Source organism: Hyperolius riggenbachi, chromosome 1 (assembly GCF_040937935.1).
Source record: "Hyperolius riggenbachi isolate aHypRig1 chromosome 1, aHypRig1.pri, whole genome shotgun sequence".
Classification (NCBI taxonomy): Eukaryota; Metazoa; Chordata; class Amphibia; order Anura; family Hyperoliidae; genus Hyperolius; species Hyperolius riggenbachi.
The window spans coordinates 91,464,066-91,486,027 of NC_090646.1; the positions used below are offsets into that span (position 1 = coordinate 91,464,066).

Sequence of the window (21,962 nt, forward strand, 5' to 3'; positions counted from 1 at the left end):
AACTTTAATCTCACTGCACCCAGAATTCTGCGTAGCAGTCAAACTACCTTGCAATTCCAAAACTGCAGAAAAACAGGTGAAAATAGCAGCAATACCTAAATGAGCCTCTAGGGACACTGCAGGAGATATTGTACAAGGCAATATTGACTCATCCAGAGTACTGGGTGGAGAGTCAATACTTTCTTCAGAATCAGACTCGCAAATGTCAATGCGACTGGACATAATGTCTTTATTCATGATACAGGGCAGGCTCAGAGACATCTTCTCTGGACAGAGCAAAGGTGCTTCAGTATCAGGTTCGCAAACCCAAGGCGCTGTCTCACTCTTGGACTCGGCTAATGATGTCGAATCCGAGGAGTCAGAACGCAAAATTTGTGAATCCAAGATCGCAGTCGATTGCGAAAGTGGACATTTCGAAGACAGGGATTCAGATTTCTCCAGGCTGGATTGCTGGATCTCAGAAATGCCAGCTGACAATGTGCTTTTACAAACATCAACTGAATGAAGTACACGTTGTTCATTCAGAATCATTTTCCACATACAAATAAGCGGACTCACAAAGTCAAATTCACACCCCTTTCCTTTTCTTAAAGGGATACTGTAGGGGGGTCGGGGGAAAATGAGCTGAACTTACCCGGGGCTTCTAATGGTCCCCGCAGACATCCTGTGTTGGCGCAGCCACTCCCCAATGCGCCGGCCCCGCCTCCGGTTCACTTCTGGAATTTCTGACTTTAAAGTCAGAAAACCACTGCGCCTGCGTTGCCGTGTCCTCGCTCCCGCTGATGTCACCAGGAGTGTACTGCGCAGACACAGACCATACTGGGCCTGCGCTGTGCGCTCTTGATGACATCAGTGGGATCGAGGACACGGCAACGCAGGCGCAGTGGTTTTCTGACTTTAAAGTCAGAAATTCCAGAAGTGAACCGGAGGCGGGGCCGGAGCATCGGTGAGTGGCTGCGCCAACACAGGATGTCTGCGGGGGACCATTAGAAGCCCCGGGTAAGTTCAGCTCATTTTCCCCCGACCCCCCTACAGTATCCCTTTAAAGGGAAGGTTCAGGGAAACGTTTAAAAAAATAAAAATCCATATCCACTTACCTGGGGCTTCCTCCAGCCCGTGGCAGGCAGGAGGTGCCCTCGCCGCCGCTCCAGAGGCTTCCGGTCGTCTTCGGTGGCCGACCCGACCTGGCCAGGCCGGCTGCCAGGTCGGGCTCTTCTGCGCTCCAAGGACGGGCTCTTCTGCGTCCCACGCGGGCGCACTGACGTCATCGGACGTCCTCCGGGCTGTACTGCGCAGCCGGCCTGGCCAGGTCGCTTCGGCCACCGAAGACGACCGGAAGCCTCTGGAGCTGCGGCGAGGGCATGTGGATTTTTATTTTTTTAAACGTTTCCCTGAACCTTCCCTTTAAGGCAGAAGCAGAACTTATACATGCTCTCAAGACAGACTCACTTCTGGCAATGTAGTACTCACAAAACGACTTTGAATCGTTCTCCAATTCGTACACCAGCGATTCGAGCTGCTTTTTCTGGAACTGGGGCTCCCATTCACACCTGACTAGATCTGAGCATACATACTGAACAATATTAGAAGAAGGAGTTGTGACAACAACATGAGAAACTTTATTAATCACATTACCCTTACTCTTGAAACTGCATAGTTTTGGAATTTTCCCCATAGCAAGATCATAGATGGAGGATCTTAAAGTAGTACTGGGAGAAGAAGATCTGTTTTTACAAGACAAGGGATCCCACATATCATTGACAAAACTGACACACCCACGCCGATCACAATCGGCAGGAACATCTGAGAAACAGGCATCAGATCGCACAGATTCAACCTCCAAACAAACAGAAGAAACTTCCTCAGAATTCACACAGGTGTCCACAAACGAGGCACACTCATTCATCTCAGGTCGCACAGTGCTTAAACTCACTTGCTTTACCCCAGGAAGACAGGAAGGATCATGTGACAATGGTGTCCAAAATGGTTTCCCACACATAAATCACCAGATCCACAATACATTCGTCACATTCACCAGAATCAATCAAAAGATACATAGAGTCGAGACAATCATTCAGGATATCCTCGCTTTTTGCGATATAAAAATCGCAAAAGGCCTTCCAATCCAAATCAAATTCCTCCACCAAGGCCCCAATTTCCCATGAGGCAAATGGCGGTTCAAATAGCCGGGTATCGAGATAATCCCCATATGGGTGGGGATCAGGGACGAGCACCGATTTTTTAACTGCTTTTATATAGTGTGCGATCCTACCTATAATAGGATCCACATACGTTTTTGTCTCAGGCAATGACATCTGAATCAAATGAAAGGTTCCCTCTGCCCTGGGAATTTTGGTTTGGCTGGTCATTCTGTAATGATTGTGGAATCGTCTCCGTGGTCAGCGCACCAGACGTGCGCTGACACGGCGGATTTCCTCCACAAGCGTATAAATTTGCAGGAACCCAGCAGTAGGTGCAATGCACCTGCAGAGGGAAATTCCTGACGGCAGGTGGAGCTGTGGTGTGCAGAGGAACAGCTCCTCTGCTCTACCACACACGCCAGACAGGAATTGTACGAAGGGAAGAACTGTAATCGCAAGAGAAGCGATTGAGAGAGCACAGAGACAGATTGTGTGTGTGTGCATAAAACTAGTCGCCAACCCACAACTGAGCACACACCACAGCAGATACGAAGCAGGAACGCGATCGCGAGAGGTGCGATCGCCAAGCGTGACACAAGGTTACAGCAAGGCGGAGCACGAGAGTAGCAAAGGCACAGCAAATAATACAATGAGGAAATATGGAAAATAACAAACGCTAGCTAACCGTGAACACCGCACTCATTCGCAACAGTGCACGCGGTTACGCGTGGTCTCCATGTGATAAGCACAATAGAGACAAGCACGCCTAACTAACCATCGACAGACAAACATGAAACAGAGGACGCGAACGCTTGCTTAACGGTTACCTCACCGAGCCTCCAACAAGCGTCCGTAGCAGACAAGACAGACACACGAAAAGAGGGACAAGCGAGAGATAGGATCCACAGCACTAGCGAGAAGCGAGTGCGATCCAGGTACAGAGTAGCAGAACAGAAGGATCCACAGCACTAGCGAAAAGTGGCTAGCGCGATCCCAGGAGACAGTACAGAAGGATCCCCAGCGCTAGCGGAAAGTGGCTAGCGCGATCCCAGGAGACAGAACAGAAGGATCCCCAGCGCTAGCGAAAAGTGGCTAGCGCGATCCCAGGAGACAGAACAGAAGAGATAGCTGGTAGCAACTGCTGCACCAGCTATACTCCAAGAACAGAGATCAGAACCATTTCCTGTCGACCACCGCTGGGACAGGACAACAGCAACAGAACAAACAAACAGATAAACAATCCTCACTGCACTAGGGAAATCTGCCTAGCACAGCTTCCAGGAATTACTCTAAGATAACTTCAACAAGAAGTAGCATGGCTGACACTCTCTAGGAGTGTGTACTACAAACCCTGAAGGAATGACCAGCAAAGGACTGTGGGTAATCCCAACCTTTATACTGCCAGTCATCACAGGAGGCAGGTAGGGGATTTGCATAACGAATGTATGCAAATTCCTCAGCAGCAAACTGCAATACAGACAAAAAGTCTCTCTTAAAGAGACCTGCAGAATGCAGACCTGAACAGTGGTCAAAAAGCTGCCTGTTTACACAGGCAGCTGAGCAGATTCTCACAAGCTCCTCATAAGAACTCTAGAACAGTATCTTTGTGTATCTTCATGTCGTACGCCGCCAGTGAGCTGGGAGCAAGGTGAGCCTTATGATGGCTCACCCTGCTGCCGTTCAAATCCCCGGCAGCGTAAAATACTATTCACCCAACTCAGAATGTCATTCCCCAAATTACCCTTACGCTCCCCGCGCACCATAGCATAGCTATAGCGGCGCTTAGTTTCTGCGCTGAACGCCATGCACCGAAACAACCTGCTTCAATATCATCAGGCCAGTGTCTCATGTTAAGTTACTATTCCAGAACTTTCTTGAAATAGAAGGGGCTTTTATTGTTTGTTTATTATTATGCAAGTGTAAGTAGCAGCCCTTGGAGATATTGTGAATACCTTTGCCTGTACCTTGACCATACTATTGCCTGCTACCTGTACTGACCATTGCCTGTCTGAGCAATCTCTTATCTACTCCTGATCTGCTGAAGTAGGTCTATGACCCCTGCCTTTCTGTCTTTAACCACTTAAAGAGAAACTCCGACCAAGAATTTAACTTTATCCCAATCAGTAGCTGTCTGATACCCCTTTTACATGAGAAATCTATTCCTTTTCACAAACAGACCATCAGGGGGTGCTGTATGACTGATATTGTGGTGAAACCCCTCCCACAAGAAACTCTGAGGACCGTGGTACTCCTGGCCGTTTCTTGTCTGTGAACCTTGTTGCATTGTGGGAAATGGCTGTTTACAGCTGTTTCCAACTGCCAAAACAGCATTCAGCAGCTACATCACCTGCCAACAGTAAAAATGTCATCATGTGATAAATGTCAGAATGTAAATCAGGGATTTAAAAGATTTTACAATGGGCAAACACTGACTAAATCATTTATACATAATTATTGTAAAAAAATGAAGCACTTTTTTTATTACATTATTTTCTCTGGAGTTCCTCTTTAAGCCCGAAGGGTTGTTTATTTTTTACATCTGAGCAACTTTTACCTCCCATTCATTTTCCAATAACTTTGTCACTACTCATCACAATGAATTGGTCTATATCTTGTTTTTTCCGCCACCAATTAAGCTTTCTTTGGGTGATGCATTTTGCTAAGAATTATTTTATTCTAAATCCATTTTAACAGGAATATTAAGAAAGAAATGGAAAAATATCATTATTTCTACCATAATTAAAACCCATATATTTTATTTGCCTATTTGTCCCGCTTATTACACCATTTAAATTACGTCCCTATCACAATGTATGGCGCCGATATTTTATTTGGAAATAAAGGTGCATTTTTTCAATTCGCGTCCATCACTATTTACAAGCCCATAATTTAAAACAGTATATTAATATACTCCTTTGACAACCATATTTAAAAAGTTCAGACCCTTAGGTAACTACTTATGTTTTGTTTTTTAATTGTAATTTTTTTATTTTTTTGTATTAAAAATTGTATGTGGGTAATTTTTGGTGTGGGAGGTAAACAGCTAATTTTAACTGTAAAAAATGTATTTATTTATTAAAAAATGGATGTGTGTGTAGTTTTACTATTTGGCCACAAGATAGCCACAGTGAAAAATTCCTGGAAGCGTGATCGGACGCTGCGCGGCCTGCGGGAGTGCATGCAGCCCAACTAGACGAGAATGTTCGTCCAGTTGTTACATAGTTACATAGTTACATAGTTATTTTGGCTGAAAAAAGACATACGTCCATCGAGTTCAACCAGTACAAAGTACAACTCCAGCCCGTCCCCCACATACCCCTGTTGATCCAGAGGAAGGCGAAAAAAACCCCACCAGGCATGGTCCAATTAGCCCCAAATGGGAAAAATTCCTTCCTGACTCCAGATGGCAATCAGATAAAATCCCTGGATCAACATCATTAGGCATAACCTAGTAATTGTAGCCATGGATGTCTTTCAACGCAAGGAAAGCATCTAAGCCCCCTTTAAATGCAGGTATAGAGTTTGCCATAACGACTTCCTGTGGCAATGCATTCCACATCTTAACCACTCTTACTGTAAAGAACCCTTTCCTAAATAAATGGCTAAAACGTTTTTCCTCCATGCGCAGCTCATGTCCTCTAGTCCTTTGAGAAGGCCTAGGGACAAAAAGCTCATCCGCCAAGCTATTATATTGCCCTCTAATGTATGCTTAAATGGTTGTGCTTAAATGGTTAAGATTGCTGACGATTGTGATTGACAGACATCTGATACATGTGTATGATCCCTGTCTTGCGAACCTTGAGATCGTTACAGACCAATATCAATCTGTGTACAACTCTGAACTGCGTAAACACTCTGGTAGCCTGAATCATTGTTTAGTGGGAACTGGCAGTAGCATTGTTTTACGGCCTTTCAGTCTCTATACCCTGTGCATTAAGGCCTGGGTGTAACCATAGTCGGGCAAAGCGTGCTTGTCTCCTGTTCAAGCGGGGACGCGCCACACAAGGTGAAGAATCCGGAGGTAGATTGGGGCATAGAGATATACATATGTTTTTGCCATGGCTATACCCAGGAAAGTCCCAGGATTAATTTACAAAAACTAAAGGGCCAACTTACAAAAAGTTCTAAAATGTTAAAGGTTAAAATGATATGAAAAGATGGACTTGTGTAGTACGGATGCTGACTTGGATTCCGTGTAATTGAAATATCCGCATTTCCGATCGGATGGGAAGTCCCGCATCACTGCTACTTGGTTATTTTTAGTCCAACCACAGAACTCGGAAGCATTGGACTAATCAGAGAATGCAGAATTTTTCATCAAAAATCGTGTTACCGCAGTAATTTTAGACCAATGACAACACTGATTGGCCTATAATTCCCATTGGTATTCCCATTACCGCGGTAAAATTCAGCGTCATCTGAGTTAACTTGCAAGTATTTGGCCAATCAGGGAATGCAAAAAATGCCCCCCCAAACAATACTCCTCAGAAATCTGCATAATCAGTAATCGGTATTGGCTGAAATTGGAATTTCCATGAAATCGGAACCCTCGAATTCCTTATTGTTTAGTTTGAGAAGAGATGACTTGCAGGTGATTAATATTTACTGATAAATTAAAGGCCAATATAAAGCTTTGGCCAGAGATGAATTTAACCCCCCTAGCGTTCTAAATGAGCTAGGCTCGTCCAGAGACGCCGGATGTGACCGCTCAGGCCCCGCTGGGCCGATTTGAATATTCTTTTTTTAAAAACACGTAGCAAGCACTTTGCTTGCTGCGTGCCTTACCCGATCCCCGCCGCCGATCCACCGCTACCCGCTGCGATACAGCGCCCCCCCCAGCCGAGACCCCGTGCGCTGCCTGGCCAATTAGTGCCAGGCAGCGCTGAGGGGTGGATCGGGTCTCCCTGTGATGTCACGACGTTGCCGACGTCGATGACGTCACGATGTGCATGGCCATGGCGACGGGGGAAGTTCAGAACGGGATTTCCGGATGGGCCATTGTGCCGGCGGCGATCGGAGGGGTGGGAGGGATGCCGCAGAGAGGGGGGAATCATGTAGCTAGCGCTAGGCCAGCAACATGAAAAAGAAAAAAAATTTGCAAAAAACGTTCCCGCGGGAATCAGAACGCCAGGCAGGTTAAATGTAATGGGGCCCTAGGCAAGGTAGCAGATTTGGCACCCCCTTGTGGTGAGCCCCTTGACACCCACCAGGCCCCAGGCACCTGCCTAGGTTGCCTGTTGGATGATCCTGCTCTGGCTATGGCACCTGAGCTTTACATTCCAAGAACTAAACACAGGATGAATGGACATCAGTCATGTATAGAGAAAGCAGGACAGACAAGGACAACATACATACAGGGTGTACTCACCTTTGAATAAATCTTGATTGTTGCAATGTCCGATTTTTTATCGATATCTTTTATTGTGGCTTCATAGTTGTCTCCATTGTGCAGCTGCACCTTTAAATGCTGTCGGCCAGCTCCAGCATTGTTGCTGGACACCACATGAGCATTGGTCACAATTAGTCCCATGTCAGAAATGATGAAGCCTGATCCACTTGATAGGGGTACGTTGCGTCCAAACAGTGGGTGCCTGAAGAATGACAAAACAAGTCCGTTTACTACACAATACTGCGATCTTAGAAAATGAGTAGGTGAAGAAGACCCAAAAAATCAGTTTGCTAGAGAGGTTTACTGTGTCAGTGTGCAGAAAATGAATGAAGTAGACACTGCACACTTACACATGGGCGTAACTACAGGTGGAGCCGGGACAAGGTCCTCCAGCACCCAAAGCTGAGACACCAAAGTGCGCCCCTCCATCCCTCCCAATCCAGCCGTCACACACTGATTGCTATTAGACTAATAGGCCCCCAACCCCCCAACACCCTAGTTATCTGGCTTGCAGTCATTGCCATGTGTCCCCTTTTTATTTCTCTCTGCTTTAAACACAATAGGGGAATGATTGCTGAGTGAGTTGTGCGCCCCCCTCGTACACTGCGCCCTGAGGCTGGAGCCTCTCTTGCCTCTGCCTCGGCCCAGCCCTGACTACAGGAAAGCAACGCCTGTGACCCCCGGGGGGGCCAGAGCTGTAAGGTGGCCCAAAACTGTACTACACTCCCTCCGATAAAGGGTCCCATTCTTCAGATCTGGTGTTTTTGTGGCCATACATGTTATAGGTGTGAAGATTACGATGTCCACATGTTTTATGACTGTTGCAAGATGGGTCTCGAGGCTGTGAGGCTCATCGGGTGTAGGCTAGGGAAATGATGGGAACATTGGGGTAGCCCCTTAAAGTTTTGCTGGGGGGGCCCATGATTTGTAGTTATGCCCCTATGCTGAACTCCCACTTACACACATGCAATGTACACTTAACTACATGCTGTACACCAGGGGTATCAAACTCGATCATGTACGGGGGTAAAATCTAAAACATAGTTTAAGTCGTGGCCAAATCATCTGTTAAAATCGAACATTTATGGTCTTTAACTAAGTGACTTGACTGTAGCGACTGTGGGGGGCCCGCTCCTCCCCCTCCTGGAGAGAAGCACAGCGAAGCAGTTTAATATTTACCTGCTCCTGCAGTGCTGTTTTGGGACCCCTCTGGTCTCCCTGCCATATGCTCAATGCTGCATACCTCTGGTGCATGTCATGTGATCAGAAGCTCGAGGTATGGAAGCACAGAGCGTGCAGCAGCTGGGAAGAACAGAAGAGACCCGAGCATTGCTGGAGCAGGTAAGTAATACAATTCTCTGCTGTACTGCTCTGCAATGTGGGGAAGGAGTGTCGGGGGGGGGGGGGGGGGGGGGGTTACCAGCCATACAAGGGGGTTTGGATCCCAGGAGGGGGCCCCATGCTAAGTTTTGCTAGGCTAGGGGATCCAAGGGCTTTTGCTGCACCTCGGCTCAAACAGCCGTTTTAATCAGAAACATCATCATCGATGTGCTCCTCTATGATAAAACGGCACGTTTTCACACACACAGACACATTCACTAAACCGTGATAACTCAAATATCAGACCTTATCAAAGATATCACACCTTATCAAAATTAACATGCCTTATCAGAGTAGCATAGCGAGTGCTACGAACCCACAGGGGCTCAGGGCAGGACAAGCGCCATTGCAGGCATACGTTTGTAGTGCTCGCTATGCTACTGTGATGTTCACTTTGATAAGGTGTGATATCTTTGATAAGGTGTGATATTTGAGTTATCACGGTTTAGTGAATCAAGCCCATGGTGTGCAGAACGCATACAAAAAACGCACACAGAAAACTGACAGATGAGTGTGATCCCAGCCACAGCTTCTTATTAAACTTACTCTGTCCACCTCTGATGGAGCAGAACTGGCTCTGCAGACTCCTCCAGCATCACTACACTACACAGGACTTGGGGAGGGGTAGAGAGGTTGGGGGCTAAGCACTGTACACAAGAGCCTGCTGCACACTGAATATGAATGGTCTACACCTCTTTGTATGATTCCTTATCAGTGGCTGAGCAGATGCAGTCATTAGAACAATTGTGCAGAGAGCAAAAAGTTTCTTTCTCTCCATGCCCTTAGTGCCCTCAGTCTCTCCGGACAGTGAAAATAAACCTTCCCCCCATGTGGCCCCCTGCGGCTTGTGGCCCCTCTGCAGCTGCATCCCTTGCAGGGTCTATTGTTACGCCCCTAATGGAACATAGAAACTGTATCTAAATACTGAAATGGATCAATCAGTGTTGGAACGGTCTCCCACTATCCAAGGTTAAAGACCCCTCCCTAATGGTCTGAGCCATTTGGTCTGAAACATTTGGCAAAGCCAAAGTAGGCCTTTCAACTGTAACATTACAAAAAACGAACACTGGACAAAGAGTCTCAGAAAGGTTAAAGCAGGACTCCAACAAACATAAAAGAGTAGTCAGACAGAAACTGTAACTTCTTTCAACTTATTACCTTTTATTTGCTATGGACTATATTGTTTGTTAGTTAGTTTTCAAATGTTTTCAATAATCTTTAACCCATTCAGGTTCCGTCGTTTTCACTTGAGAAATGTTCACCTCCCATTCATTAGCCTATAACTTTATCACTACTTATCACAATGAACTGATCTATATCTTGTTTTTTCCGCCACCAATTAGGCTTTCTTTGGGGGGGGGGGGGGTACATTTTGCTAAGAGCCACTTTACTGTGAATGCATTTTAACAGGAAGAATAAGAAAAAAACGGAAAAAATCATTATTTCTCAGTTTTCAGCCATTATAGTTTTAAAATAATACATGCCTCCATAATTAAAACTCACGTATTGTATTTGCCCATATGTCCCGGTTATTACACCGTTAAAATTATGTCCCTATCACAATGTATGGCGACAATATTTTATTTGGAAATAAAGGTGCATTTTTTCCGTTTTGCATCTATCACTATTTACAAGTTTAAAATAAAAAAAATATAGAAATATTTCATCTTTACATTGATATTTAAAAAGTTTAGACCCTTATGTAAATATTTACATGTTTTTTTTTTTTTTTATTGTAATGGTTTTTTTTTATATTAAACATTTTATTTGGGTATTTTTGGGAGGGTGGGATGTAAAGTATAGTTTTATAATGTAATTGTGTGTTATGTTTAATTTTTTTTTAATTTTAGTTGTAGTTTTACTTTTTGGCCACAAGATGGCGGCCATGAGTTTGTTTACATGACGTCACTCTAAGCGTAACACACGCTTAGAGTGACTCATCGGGGAGGGAACGGCCAGAAAAAGCGCAGCTTCCGAGAGAAGCTGTCGCTTTTTCAGCGGGGGAGAGGAATCAGTGATCGGGCACCATAGTCCGATACATTGATTCCTTGGCTACCGAATCCGCAGCCGGGAGTGCGCGTGCACGCGCGCGATTGGCCGCGGTAGCGCGCATGGTTCCTGGAAGTAGTTTCTACGTCCAGGAACCAAAATAGGTTAAACACACTAATTTACTTTCTTAAAGAGACTCAGAGACGAACATAAGTACAGCTCTGATACTTACCCGGGGCCTCCTCCCGCCCCATAAACATGTCTAATTCCCACACCGTCCTCCCTCGGTCTGCCATTCAGCCGCGGTGAGCTCCGTTACCAGCCTCAGTGATGTCAGTCTGGGTCTACTGCACATGCACGGGAGGTCTGCACATGCGCAGTAGACCCTGACTGGCATCGACTGAGGCTGGTAACGGAGCTCACTGCGGCTGATGGGGCAGACCGAGGGAGGACGGCGTGGGACTTAGACATGTTTATGGAGCGGGAGGAAACCCCGGGTAAGTATCAGAGCTCTACTTCCGTTCATCTCTGAGTCTCTTTAAGTCTATCTCCTATCCTGAGTATTCACATGCTAAATCCACCACTGAGCGCTACCATGAGTGCGACCCATCAGATCCCAGCGAGAACAGGATTTCCTCACTTGTCATTACACTGTGATTGCTGGTGTTGCAACCCTTGATTGTGAGTATCCTCCATAGCTTGCTTTAATGCTAAACATTACATCAGCATACTACACCATACGGGACTCCCGGTGTCTTTGTTTTTTCTAAAGGGGCCCATACACCGAACGATTTTCCCGCCGATATACAGCAGATTTGATCACTGTGATCGAATCTGCTGTGAAATCGTTGCACAAACGCCGACAGAACAATCGTTTTCCGTCCGAAATCAATCGTTCCCGTCAATTCCCGTCGATCTGTCCGTGCGGAAGATCTTGCTTCATCACCGGCGAGTCTGGAGTGTGTCGATAGCAGCATTCGAATGCCCGACGACCAACGCAATACAGCGGCAATACATTAACTGCTCCGCTGGCGCGAGTCCCCCGCTCTCTCTGCTGTCCTCTTCTCCGCGCTGGGCTCCGAGTCTGGCAGGCTTCACTGTACTTCCTGTTCCGGCAGGAAGTTTAAACAGTAGAGCGCCCTCTACTGTTTAAACTCCCGCGGACAGAAAGTTCAGTGAAGCCTGCCGGACTCGGAGCCCAGCGCGGAGAAGACAGCGGAGACCGGGGGAGTCGCGCCGGCCGGAGCAGGTAATGGGGGAGGGGGAGGCGGCAGCAGCGGCAGCCCGACAGATTGTGATTGATTTCATGCTGAAATCGATTCACAATCTGTTTGCAGTAAAGGCAGCCATACGATCCCTCTCTGATCAGATTCAATCAGAGAGGGATCTATCTGTTGGTCGATCTGATGGCAAATCGACCAGTGTATGGCCACTTTTAGTCTCCTTTTGAAGGTCTGCAAACCTTTATCAATCTAATGGTAATTTGTTTTTATGTGCATATAAAATGCAGCCACTCCACACTTTTTTCTAACCGGGATTCGGAGCTAGGAGTGTTAAAGTTAGCTGCTAATCAGTGGACTTTCTCAGACTTTATAATGTAAAACAAAAGTTTGTTTCTTAAAACAGAAAGTATTTGCAAAAATTCAGGTTGGAGTCAGTGAGCTCCAAGATGTATCCCAGTGCATCACTGTTGAAATATGCAAATCACCCATTGTTGCCTCTGTGTGCTAAACACACCTTTAGATGCACTGGAATTCAATAATGTGTCAGCTTGTTATTATTACAGAGTCACACTAATTCATTATGCACACAGACTGTTTTGGATTGGTTGTTCCTCATCAGTGCATGGCATGGATTAATGTGGCTCTATGGAGTAGGACTTGAAACACCAGTTACAGACTACCCAGAAAGCTCATGATGAACCAGAACTTAATGGAGTGTGTAAGGGGCTACAATAGACCAAAAAGCCCTCTTACTAAAGTGCTATGGAAAACAAAAGTTTGCTTTCTTAAACTTTATAAGTAATAAACACTCATTTGCCTGTAGTTACTGCTGCAGGTGGGATGTTCTGGAGTCTCAGGGCAACCATACTCCAAACAGAGTGCTGTTGCCAAGACAGCAAAGAACAATTAGAAACTGAAAATCACTTTTTAATATTGTTAAAATATCTATCTATCTATCTATCTATCTATCTATCTATCTATCTATCTATCTATCTATCTATCTATACAGTGGGGTGCAAAAGTATTCGGCCCCCTTGAAGTTTTCCACATTTTGTCATATTACTGCCACAAACATGAATCAATTTTATTGCAATTCCACATGAAAGACCAACACAAAGTGGTGTACATGTGAGAAGCGGATCGAAAATCATACATCATTCCAAACATTTTTTACAAATAAATGACTGCAAAGTAGTGTGAGCATAATTATTCGGCCCCCTTTGATCTGAGTGCAGTCAGTTGCCTATAGACATTGCCTGGTGAGTACTAATGACTAAATAGAGTGCACCTGTGTGTAATCTAATGTCAGTACAAATACAGCTGCTCTGTGAGGGCCTCAGAGGTTTTCTAAGAGAATATTGTGAGCAACAACACCGTGAAGTCCAAAGAACACACAAGACAGGTCAGGGATCAAGTTATTGAGAAATTTAAAGCAGGCTTAGGCTACACAAAGATTTCCAAAGCCTTGAATATCCCACGGAGCACTGTTCAAGTGATCATTCAGAAATGGAAGGAGTATGGCACAACTGTAAACCTACCAAGACAAGGCCATCCACCTAAACTCACAGGCCGAACAAAGAGAGCGCTGATCAGAAATGTAGTCAAGAGGCCCATGGTGACTCTGGATGAGCTGCAGAGATCTACAGCTCAGGTGGGAGACTCTGTCCATAGGACAACTATTAGTCATGCACTGTACAATGTTGGCCTTTATGGAAGAGTGACAAGAAGAAAGTCATTGTTAACAGAAAGCATAAGAAGTCCCGTTTGCAGTTTGCCACAAGCCATGTGGGGGACACAGCAAACATGTGGAAGAAGGTGCTCTGGTCAGATGAGACCAAAATGGAACTTTTTGGCCAAAATGCAAAACGCTATGTGTGGCGGAAAACTAACACTGCACATCACTCTGAACATGCCATCCCCACTGTCAAATATGGTGGTGGCAGCATCATGCTCGGGGGGTGCATCTCTTCAGCAGGGACAGGGAAGCTGGTCAGAGTTGATGGGAAGATAAGTGGAGCCAAATACAGGGCAATCTTGGAAGAAAACCTCTTGGAGTCTGCAAAAGACTTGAGATTGGGGCGGAGGTTCACCTTCCAGCAGGACAACGACCCTAAACATAAAGCCAGTGCAACAATGGAATGGTTTAAAACAAAACATATCTATGTGTTATAATGGCCCAGTCAAAGTCCAGATCAAAATCCAATCGAGAATCTGTGGCAAGATCTGAAAACTGCTGTTCACAAACGCTGTCCATCTAATCTGACTGAGCTGGAGCTGTTTTGCAAAGAAGAATGGGCAAGGAATTCAGTCTCTAGATGTGCAAAGCTGGTAGAGACATACCCTAAAAGACTGGCAGCTGTAATTGCAGCAAAAGGTGGTTTTACAAAGTATTGACTCAGGGGGCCGAATAATTACGCACACCCCACTTTGCAGTTATTGATTTGTAAAAAATGTTTAGAATGATGTATGATTTTCGATCCACTTCTCACGTGTACACCACTTTGTATTGGTCTATCATGTGGAATTCCAATAAAATTGATTCAAGTTTGTGGCAGTAATGTGACAAAATGTGGAAACTTCAAGGGGGCCGAATACTTTTGCACCCCACTGTATATATATATATATATATATATATATATATATATATATATATATATATATATATATATGAGACTAGTCCAGAACTGACAAATGTTTTGTGCCAATTTTATTATGAAAACGGAATGACCTTTTAAAGTGTTAAAGTGCACCCGAGGGGAATATAAACTGATGAGACAGAATATTGTATCTATCCTTCTACTCCTAAAAAAAATGATTTTTTATTTTTAGATATCCCATGGTTTTATTTTATGTTTCAACATTTACAAAAGTAGACTTTATATTTTATTGTCTCTGCTCAATGACAGTCTATTATGTCTTCCAGAGCTAATTTTTTGGGGTAGCAATTCCTTATCAGGAAGGGTTACCTATAATCAGGCCTGAGAAGTGAGAAGATGTTACTTGCGCATCCATCTGAAAATGGCGCCTGAGAATAATGGCGCACAGTGTTGCCGCTAATCCGTTTGCCGCTTATCGCTATTTAACGTTAAAGCCTTATTGTTATTTAGCGTTAAAGCCTTATTGTTATTTAGCGTTAAGACACAGAACCCTCTCTGTACCTATCCCTAACCCCTAAACCCCCCCCTGGTGGTGCCTAACCCTAACCACCCCTCTGGTGGTGCCTAACCCTAACCACCCCCCTGGTGGAGCCTAACCCTAACCACCCCCCTGGTGGTGTATATTGTACTGTAACTATACCTAACCCTACTCTCACACAGAACCCTCCCTGTACCTAACCCTAACCACCCCCTTGGTGGTGCCTAACCCTAAGACCCCCCCTGGTGGTTCCTAACCCTAAGACCCCCTGGTGGTGTATATTGTACTGTAACTATACCTAACCCTACTCTTACACAGAACCCTCCCTGTACCTAACCCTAACCACCCCCTTGGTAGTGCCTAACCCTAAGACCCCCCTGGTGGTGCCTAACCCTAACCTTGACAGTGTTACATTCAATCCGTTCACCGTTTTGCAGTTAAATAATGTCTGCAGTTTGGCTTATGTAGGGCGCTATTGATAAATAACGTTAGTGTGTGCCACTATTGATAAATAACATTAGTGTGTGCCACTATTGATAAATAACGTTAGTGTGTGCCACTATTGATAAATAACGTTAGTGTGTGCCGTTTTTCTTCTTTTTTCCCTGTGCGCCATTAATATGCAGTACTAACGATAAATAGCGATAAGCGTATCTTTTTAATGCGGCGCCATTCTTATGCATAGGCGCTGTGCGCCATTATTCACTGATCCCGTTACTTGCATGCCTAATTATTAACTCTTTCAGACAGAAAAAAAAAAAGAAACACAGCCTAGTTATTAATATGCTTGGCACAGTAAATACACATGTTTATCTCATCATGTCACATTTCCACTTAGGTACGACGTTTTTACTGGTTGCCTCTGTAAGTTAGTCAGAGCCCTATCAGTGCAGACTTCTGCTACACAGTAGTTAGGTAATTGCTGTTTGGTAAACAAGGCATCTGTATTCATGGCCATTATGAATGGAGCACAGTGTGATCTCAGGCGCGTTACTCCTTGATCAAGTGTTGAGTCATTTCAGGTCACGGCATTTCTAGGTTGTGAAGTATGACTGATGGAGCACATCCCGGTAAATGGCAAGGCCCAAGGAATTTTTATAGCGGCGAGAGGCCATAATTTACCTTGGCACAACCACCTTCTCCAGGATAAGTATGACTTACTGCATTCTCACTTCCCCCATACACTCAACGCAGCTATTCTGTGGCTTCACCTTTCTAATGACCAAAAACCCGACCTTGTATCTGGCTCCCGATATTAATGCCAGATAATCATTTTAGTGTACCGCCGTGGCACAAACTGCGTCCACCGCTGCCAAGTATGAACATGATCCACCGGTGTGAACGCTTTTCAAGAAATTCCGGGTCCTGCGGACAGACATAATATATTGCGTGCAGCCGTGGTGCTGAGCTCGACTCATTCTGAATATTTTGTCAAATCACGGGATAATACACTGGCCGGCTGTATGCGATTTCCAAGGACCATCGGAGGTTTGGAAATACTTTCCCTGGAAATGTTTTAAAGGACACCTGAACTGAGAGGGATATGAAGGCTGCCGTATTTATTTCCTCTTAAAGGGGAACTTCAGCCTAAACAAACATACTGTCATTAAGTTACATTAGTTATGTTAATCATCCCAGCACTTTGCTTTACGATTATAATGTATGTTATAACGCAAAGCGTATCTGAATGTACCCTCACTGAGCATCCTCAGTTTTGAGGTGCCAGGAAGACGCTTGATAGTAGTATAGCCTAGCCCTCCCGGCTACAATTACCCAATACCCCAAATAACACAACGACCACCAGCATGGATTTAATAGGCCAAAGCAGCCCGTTTATTTACCAATATACAATGTTCAAACAAATAACTTCCAGAGAGCTGAGGTAAGGGAGTCCGAGGTTACTAAACATATTGCATATAACGTTAACTGGCAAGCAGCCTGGAACCGGCCCCCGCCGCGGTCACCGGCTCAGGGACAGCTGCTTGCGCCACCGAATTATTCTCACTTGCTGAGATCCTAACCTGGTGATTCGCACCTAAGGCAAATCCCCCAGAAACCAACCAACCTTCGGAGCCTTTACCCCTCCTGCTGCCATGACGAAGATCAACGATCCTTTGCGAAGTAACAATACGCAACAACCTGTAATAAAAGAAACACAAGAACAAACAAAAAGGGGAGGGAGGGAGGGTGCTCGTCACCCAACGCCTGACTGATTAACTCAACCCCCCAGCCTTCCTCAAACTATCTTCCCCGCTCCTCCTACTCTACACTAAGCTCCTCTTAACCCCTTCCTTCCTGGCAGGCTGCACTATCATGTGCGGCCTTCCAGATTCCACTGTGCTGCACTTCCAGGCCTTATCTTGATAGTAGTATAGCCTAGCCCTCCCGGCTACAATTACCCAATACCCCAAATAACACAACGACCACCAGCATGGATTTAATAGGCCAAAGCAGCCCGTTTATTTACCAAAATACAATGTTCAAACAAATAACTTCCAGAGAGCTGAGGTAAGGGAGTCCGAGGTTACCAAGCATATTGCATGTAACATTAACTGGCAAGCAGCCTGGAACTGGCCCCCGCCGCGGTCACCGGCTCAGGGACAGCTGCTTGCGCCACCGAATTATTCTCACTTGCTGAGATCTTAACCTGGTGATTCGCACCTAAGGTAAATCCCCCAGAAACCAACCAACCTTCGGAGCCCTTACCCCTCCACCACGAACCGACGTGACCCCTCACGGCAGAGAGGCCCACACCCTCAACGCTCTCTGGATACCGTCCTCTATCGCTAATGCCCACAGATCCGTCCCAATATCGTTTAAGTGAACCCCATCTCTGCTAAGAAGCAAATGAAGATCGCTCTCCAGCTCCACATGCCTGACGGCTATACCCCCATTAATAGTAACAAATTTGGCCACTTCTTTGTTTAATTTAACCCTGGCCTTGTTAATTTTGCTAACCGACCTCGCCAATCTCCACGAGGACCTGGCCAACACATCTGACCAAACTAACACTGTAGCTGGGAACTCCCGTCTGAGCCTTAGCACATCAAATTTTATATCTCTAATTATGGCCCTCGTAGACTTGGAAGCTATATCATTGCCCCCAACATGCAGAACCAGCACATCCGGGGCCCTGTCCCACCCAGTGTGTCTACTAATTTCCGGCCACACTCGTGCCCACAACATGCCTGGAAAACCCAGCAACCGAATGAGGACCTCCTGTCTCGGGAATCCAAGTTGCCTCCCCTCGGGGCGAACCGCAGCTCTTCTCGCACCCCTAGCGACGTAGGAGTGTCCAAAGATCCACACCAAGGCTGGTTCCCCTGCAAAACAAATGATAAACAAAAGAACAACTAACACTCATCCCCAAAACTACTACAATATTATATCAAATGCAACCTAACGTAAGACCTGTATCTAACCGAGTCCCATCTGCCTATCCTCTTAACTACCTCCTCACTGAGACCCCAGCGTGATGCCTCAGTCGCCGCCCCTATTCTGAAAGAGTGGGAGGCATAGCCCGAAGTAGCCAGGCACTTCCGAAATATTGACGAAAACTGAAAAAGGGTCAATGGCGACCCGTCTCCGTGAGCCAAAAAGACCTGAGCAGATTGCGGCCTGATTTGCAGAAACCGCAAGATATTTTCCCTGGGGCATAACACGCCCCCTATCTGAAAAAGAGTGATGATCTTTCCTTTTCCGGCCCGATCCGTTTTAGACCTACGTAGCATGATGGACACTGCTCCGTCCTGTACCGTAACGTCTCCGGCGAGGATGCCTCCCACAATGGATTTTGACCTGCTCACCAACTCCCCCACTTGAAATGCCCCAAAGAAAGCTAAAACAAAAGCAGTGCTAAAAAGCACCACCTCGTTTTGGCAAGAGCACACATCCTGCAGAGCCGAAACCACCTTACTCAAGACCTCAAATGTGACCGGGCGTCTGGAATCCCTCCTCACCGATCCTGCCCTGAATCCTCTCATTGCCTGCCCTACCCTAAAATCCTTAGTCACATCCCTCTGACCCCTAAACTTAAACAAGAAGGCCAATGCCGCCAACTTTTTTGACATGGCCGTCGCCGATGTGCCCTCCGCAAAATTCTTTCCTATAAAGTATAGGAGCAAGCACGACCGATCCTCATCCGTCGAGCAGTCCCCGATGTGTGCTATTAAAGCGTCCCACGCCTCCCAGACCGGCGCGTATGCTGCCCATGATGACTCGGATAGGGACCTCCTAATCAGCTCCGATATCACATGAACGGAATCCTCCACATCAACTCTGGACAGGGGACCCCACTCTCTTCCGCCGTAGGTGCCGCTGCCCGGAACCTGTCCCACTGGAATCGAGAGAGGGCATCAGCAATGATGTTGTCAACCCCTGGCAAATGCACCGCAAAGATTCAAATATTTAATTGTAGACACAACAGAACCAATTGTCTCATAACCCGAACCACTGGAGGCGAGGATGCCGAAAACCTGTTCACCGCTAGCACTACACCCAAGTTATCACAGTTGAACCGAATGCGTTTGTTAGCCAACCGCTGCCCCCACAACTCCAGAGCCACCAATATCGGGAACAGCTCTAGCAACACCAGGTTTGTCGTAAACCCGGCTTCCAACCATGAAGAATGCCATGGGGAAGCACACCATTCGCCCGCCATAAAAATGCCAAAACCGTGAGAACCTGACGCGTCCGTGAATAACTCTATGTCAAAATTACTCACCTCTTCCTCCATCCATAATGACCTGCCGTTGAAATCCTGCAAAAAAGTTAGCCATACCTTCAAATCATCCTTCATGTCCCCCGTCATGCGAATACGGTGATGAGGCGAAGCAACGCCAGCCGTAGCGTTTGACAACCGCCTGCAGAAAATGCGCCCCATGGGCATAATCCTGCAAGCGAAGTTCAATCTTCCGAGAAGGGATTGAAGGTCTCGCAAAGTAATCTTGCGCTTTTCCACTACAGACTGGATAGTAGCCTGGAGATCACTGACCTTATCCATTGGAAGGCTACATTCCATAGCAATCGTGTGGATGTGAACCTCCAAAAACTTCTTAGTCTTTGCCAATGCTAAGGGAATTCCGAAGGACTCACAGATCTGATACATTGCGGCCAGGGCAGAAGTGCAATCGGATGAACCCGCAGACCCCATAAAAAGGAAGTCGTCCAAATAATGTATCACTGAACGAACACCTGCAACTTCTCTTACAACCCATTCAATGAAACAACTGAACTTTTCGAAAAATGAACACGAGATGGTGCAACCCATAGGGAGGCAAAGGTCGACAAAGTATTTTCCCTCCCACACAATCCCCAATAGTCTAAAACTGGAAGGTTGAACCGGTAGCAACCTAAAAGCCGACTCGATGTCCGTCTTGGCTAAAAGCGAACCCTGGCCCAATCTCCTAACCCATCTGATTGCCACGTCAAATGACGTATATACTACAGACATGTCCTCCCCTGATAATCCATCATTAACTGACGCCCCTTTTGGGAACGACAAATGATGTATGAGGTGAAAAGCACCCGGTTCTTTTTCAGGGACCACCCCCAGCGGCGAGACAATCAATCCTTCCAGTGGGCAATTCTCAAACGGTCCTGCTACACGTCTGGCCGCAGATTCCTTAGCCAATTTGGATGACACTACCTCGGGAAATTCCAATGCCGATCTAAGATTCCTATGCCTAACCTCACCCAGCGCAGCACATTGCCTGGGTATGATGAAACCTTCCGAAAAACCCCGCCTCAAAAACAACGCATCGTCGACAAGCGGATACTTAAAGAGAAATGGCTCCATCTTTTGCACTCTCACCGGAGTCCTCCCTCTTATTCCCAGCCTCTGCAGCCCGTCCCTTCTTCTGTTTGTAACATCTAGATGCCGGATGCGAACCCCCGCATCCCGAGCACTCGTGCTTGAAACGGCACGAGGACCCGAATCTGCACGTGCCGTCATTGAATTGCCAGCACACTCCCTTCGTCCTGTTACCGTAACCAACGGGGAGAGAGCCTGATGCACCACTGAACCCGCCGGTGCCAGACCTGCTGGAGCTACCTGTCGCCCCACTACCACACTACCTGATAACGGCAATTCTCTCTGTGGAACCACCCAGTGGGCGACCGGTGCCTGCACTTGACCCGCCCACACCCCTACCGGTGAACCCAGAGCTGATGGGGGGCCCCCCAACAAATTCCTCATGCCCGCCATAAAAGACTTCAAAGCTGGGAGAATGACTGCCTGAGCATTACCCCCCCAGCCTCCCCCAATCTGTGCTGTTCCCGCTTGAACCCCTAAACCTGGCCCACATAACATATTGGTACCATTAGCCGATATAGAGGCCTCACCTGGTGGCGCAGGTACTCGCACCTGCCCGACCGCTGGTCCGGATCCTGCTGTGCTCGGTCCCCCTCCATCAAGCTGTGGTGCTGCGTCACTCGGCCCCCTGGTGGCCCCACCATGCTGGTGGGCCTCGTGTCTTGCCTGGCTGCTCCGCTGCTGGCCGCTGCCGTTCTGCCACTCTCCCTCCACACTGGCTGACGCATCACCTCTCCTGGTGGACTGTCTGCTTGTGGAGGTCCCCCGAGCCCCCCTCTCCCCGCTCTGCGAGGAGGTGGTGCCCGTGCTGCTGGCTCTGTTGCCGCCCTCGTCTTTTTTTTGCCGCTTTTCCCCGCCTGCCTCCTCCAGATGAGGTGCTCCTTCCGCTGTCC

The 21,962-nt window shown here is 46.6% G+C and overlaps 1 protein-coding gene across 3 annotated transcripts in view; it reads right to left on the bottom strand.

Moving 5' to 3' along the window:
- HTRA3 (HtrA serine peptidase 3) overlaps positions 1-21,962 on the bottom strand; it is a 92,186-nt gene that overhangs the window by 20,977 nt on the left and 49,247 nt on the right. For all 3 annotated transcript variants that reach the window (XM_068276753.1, XM_068276771.1, XM_068276762.1), the window contains exon 3: positions 7,510-7,732. In XM_068276753.1, coding sequence (XP_068132854.1) covers positions 7,510-7,732 — 223 coding nt within the window. The remainder of the gene's footprint in view (positions 1-7,509; positions 7,733-21,962) is intronic.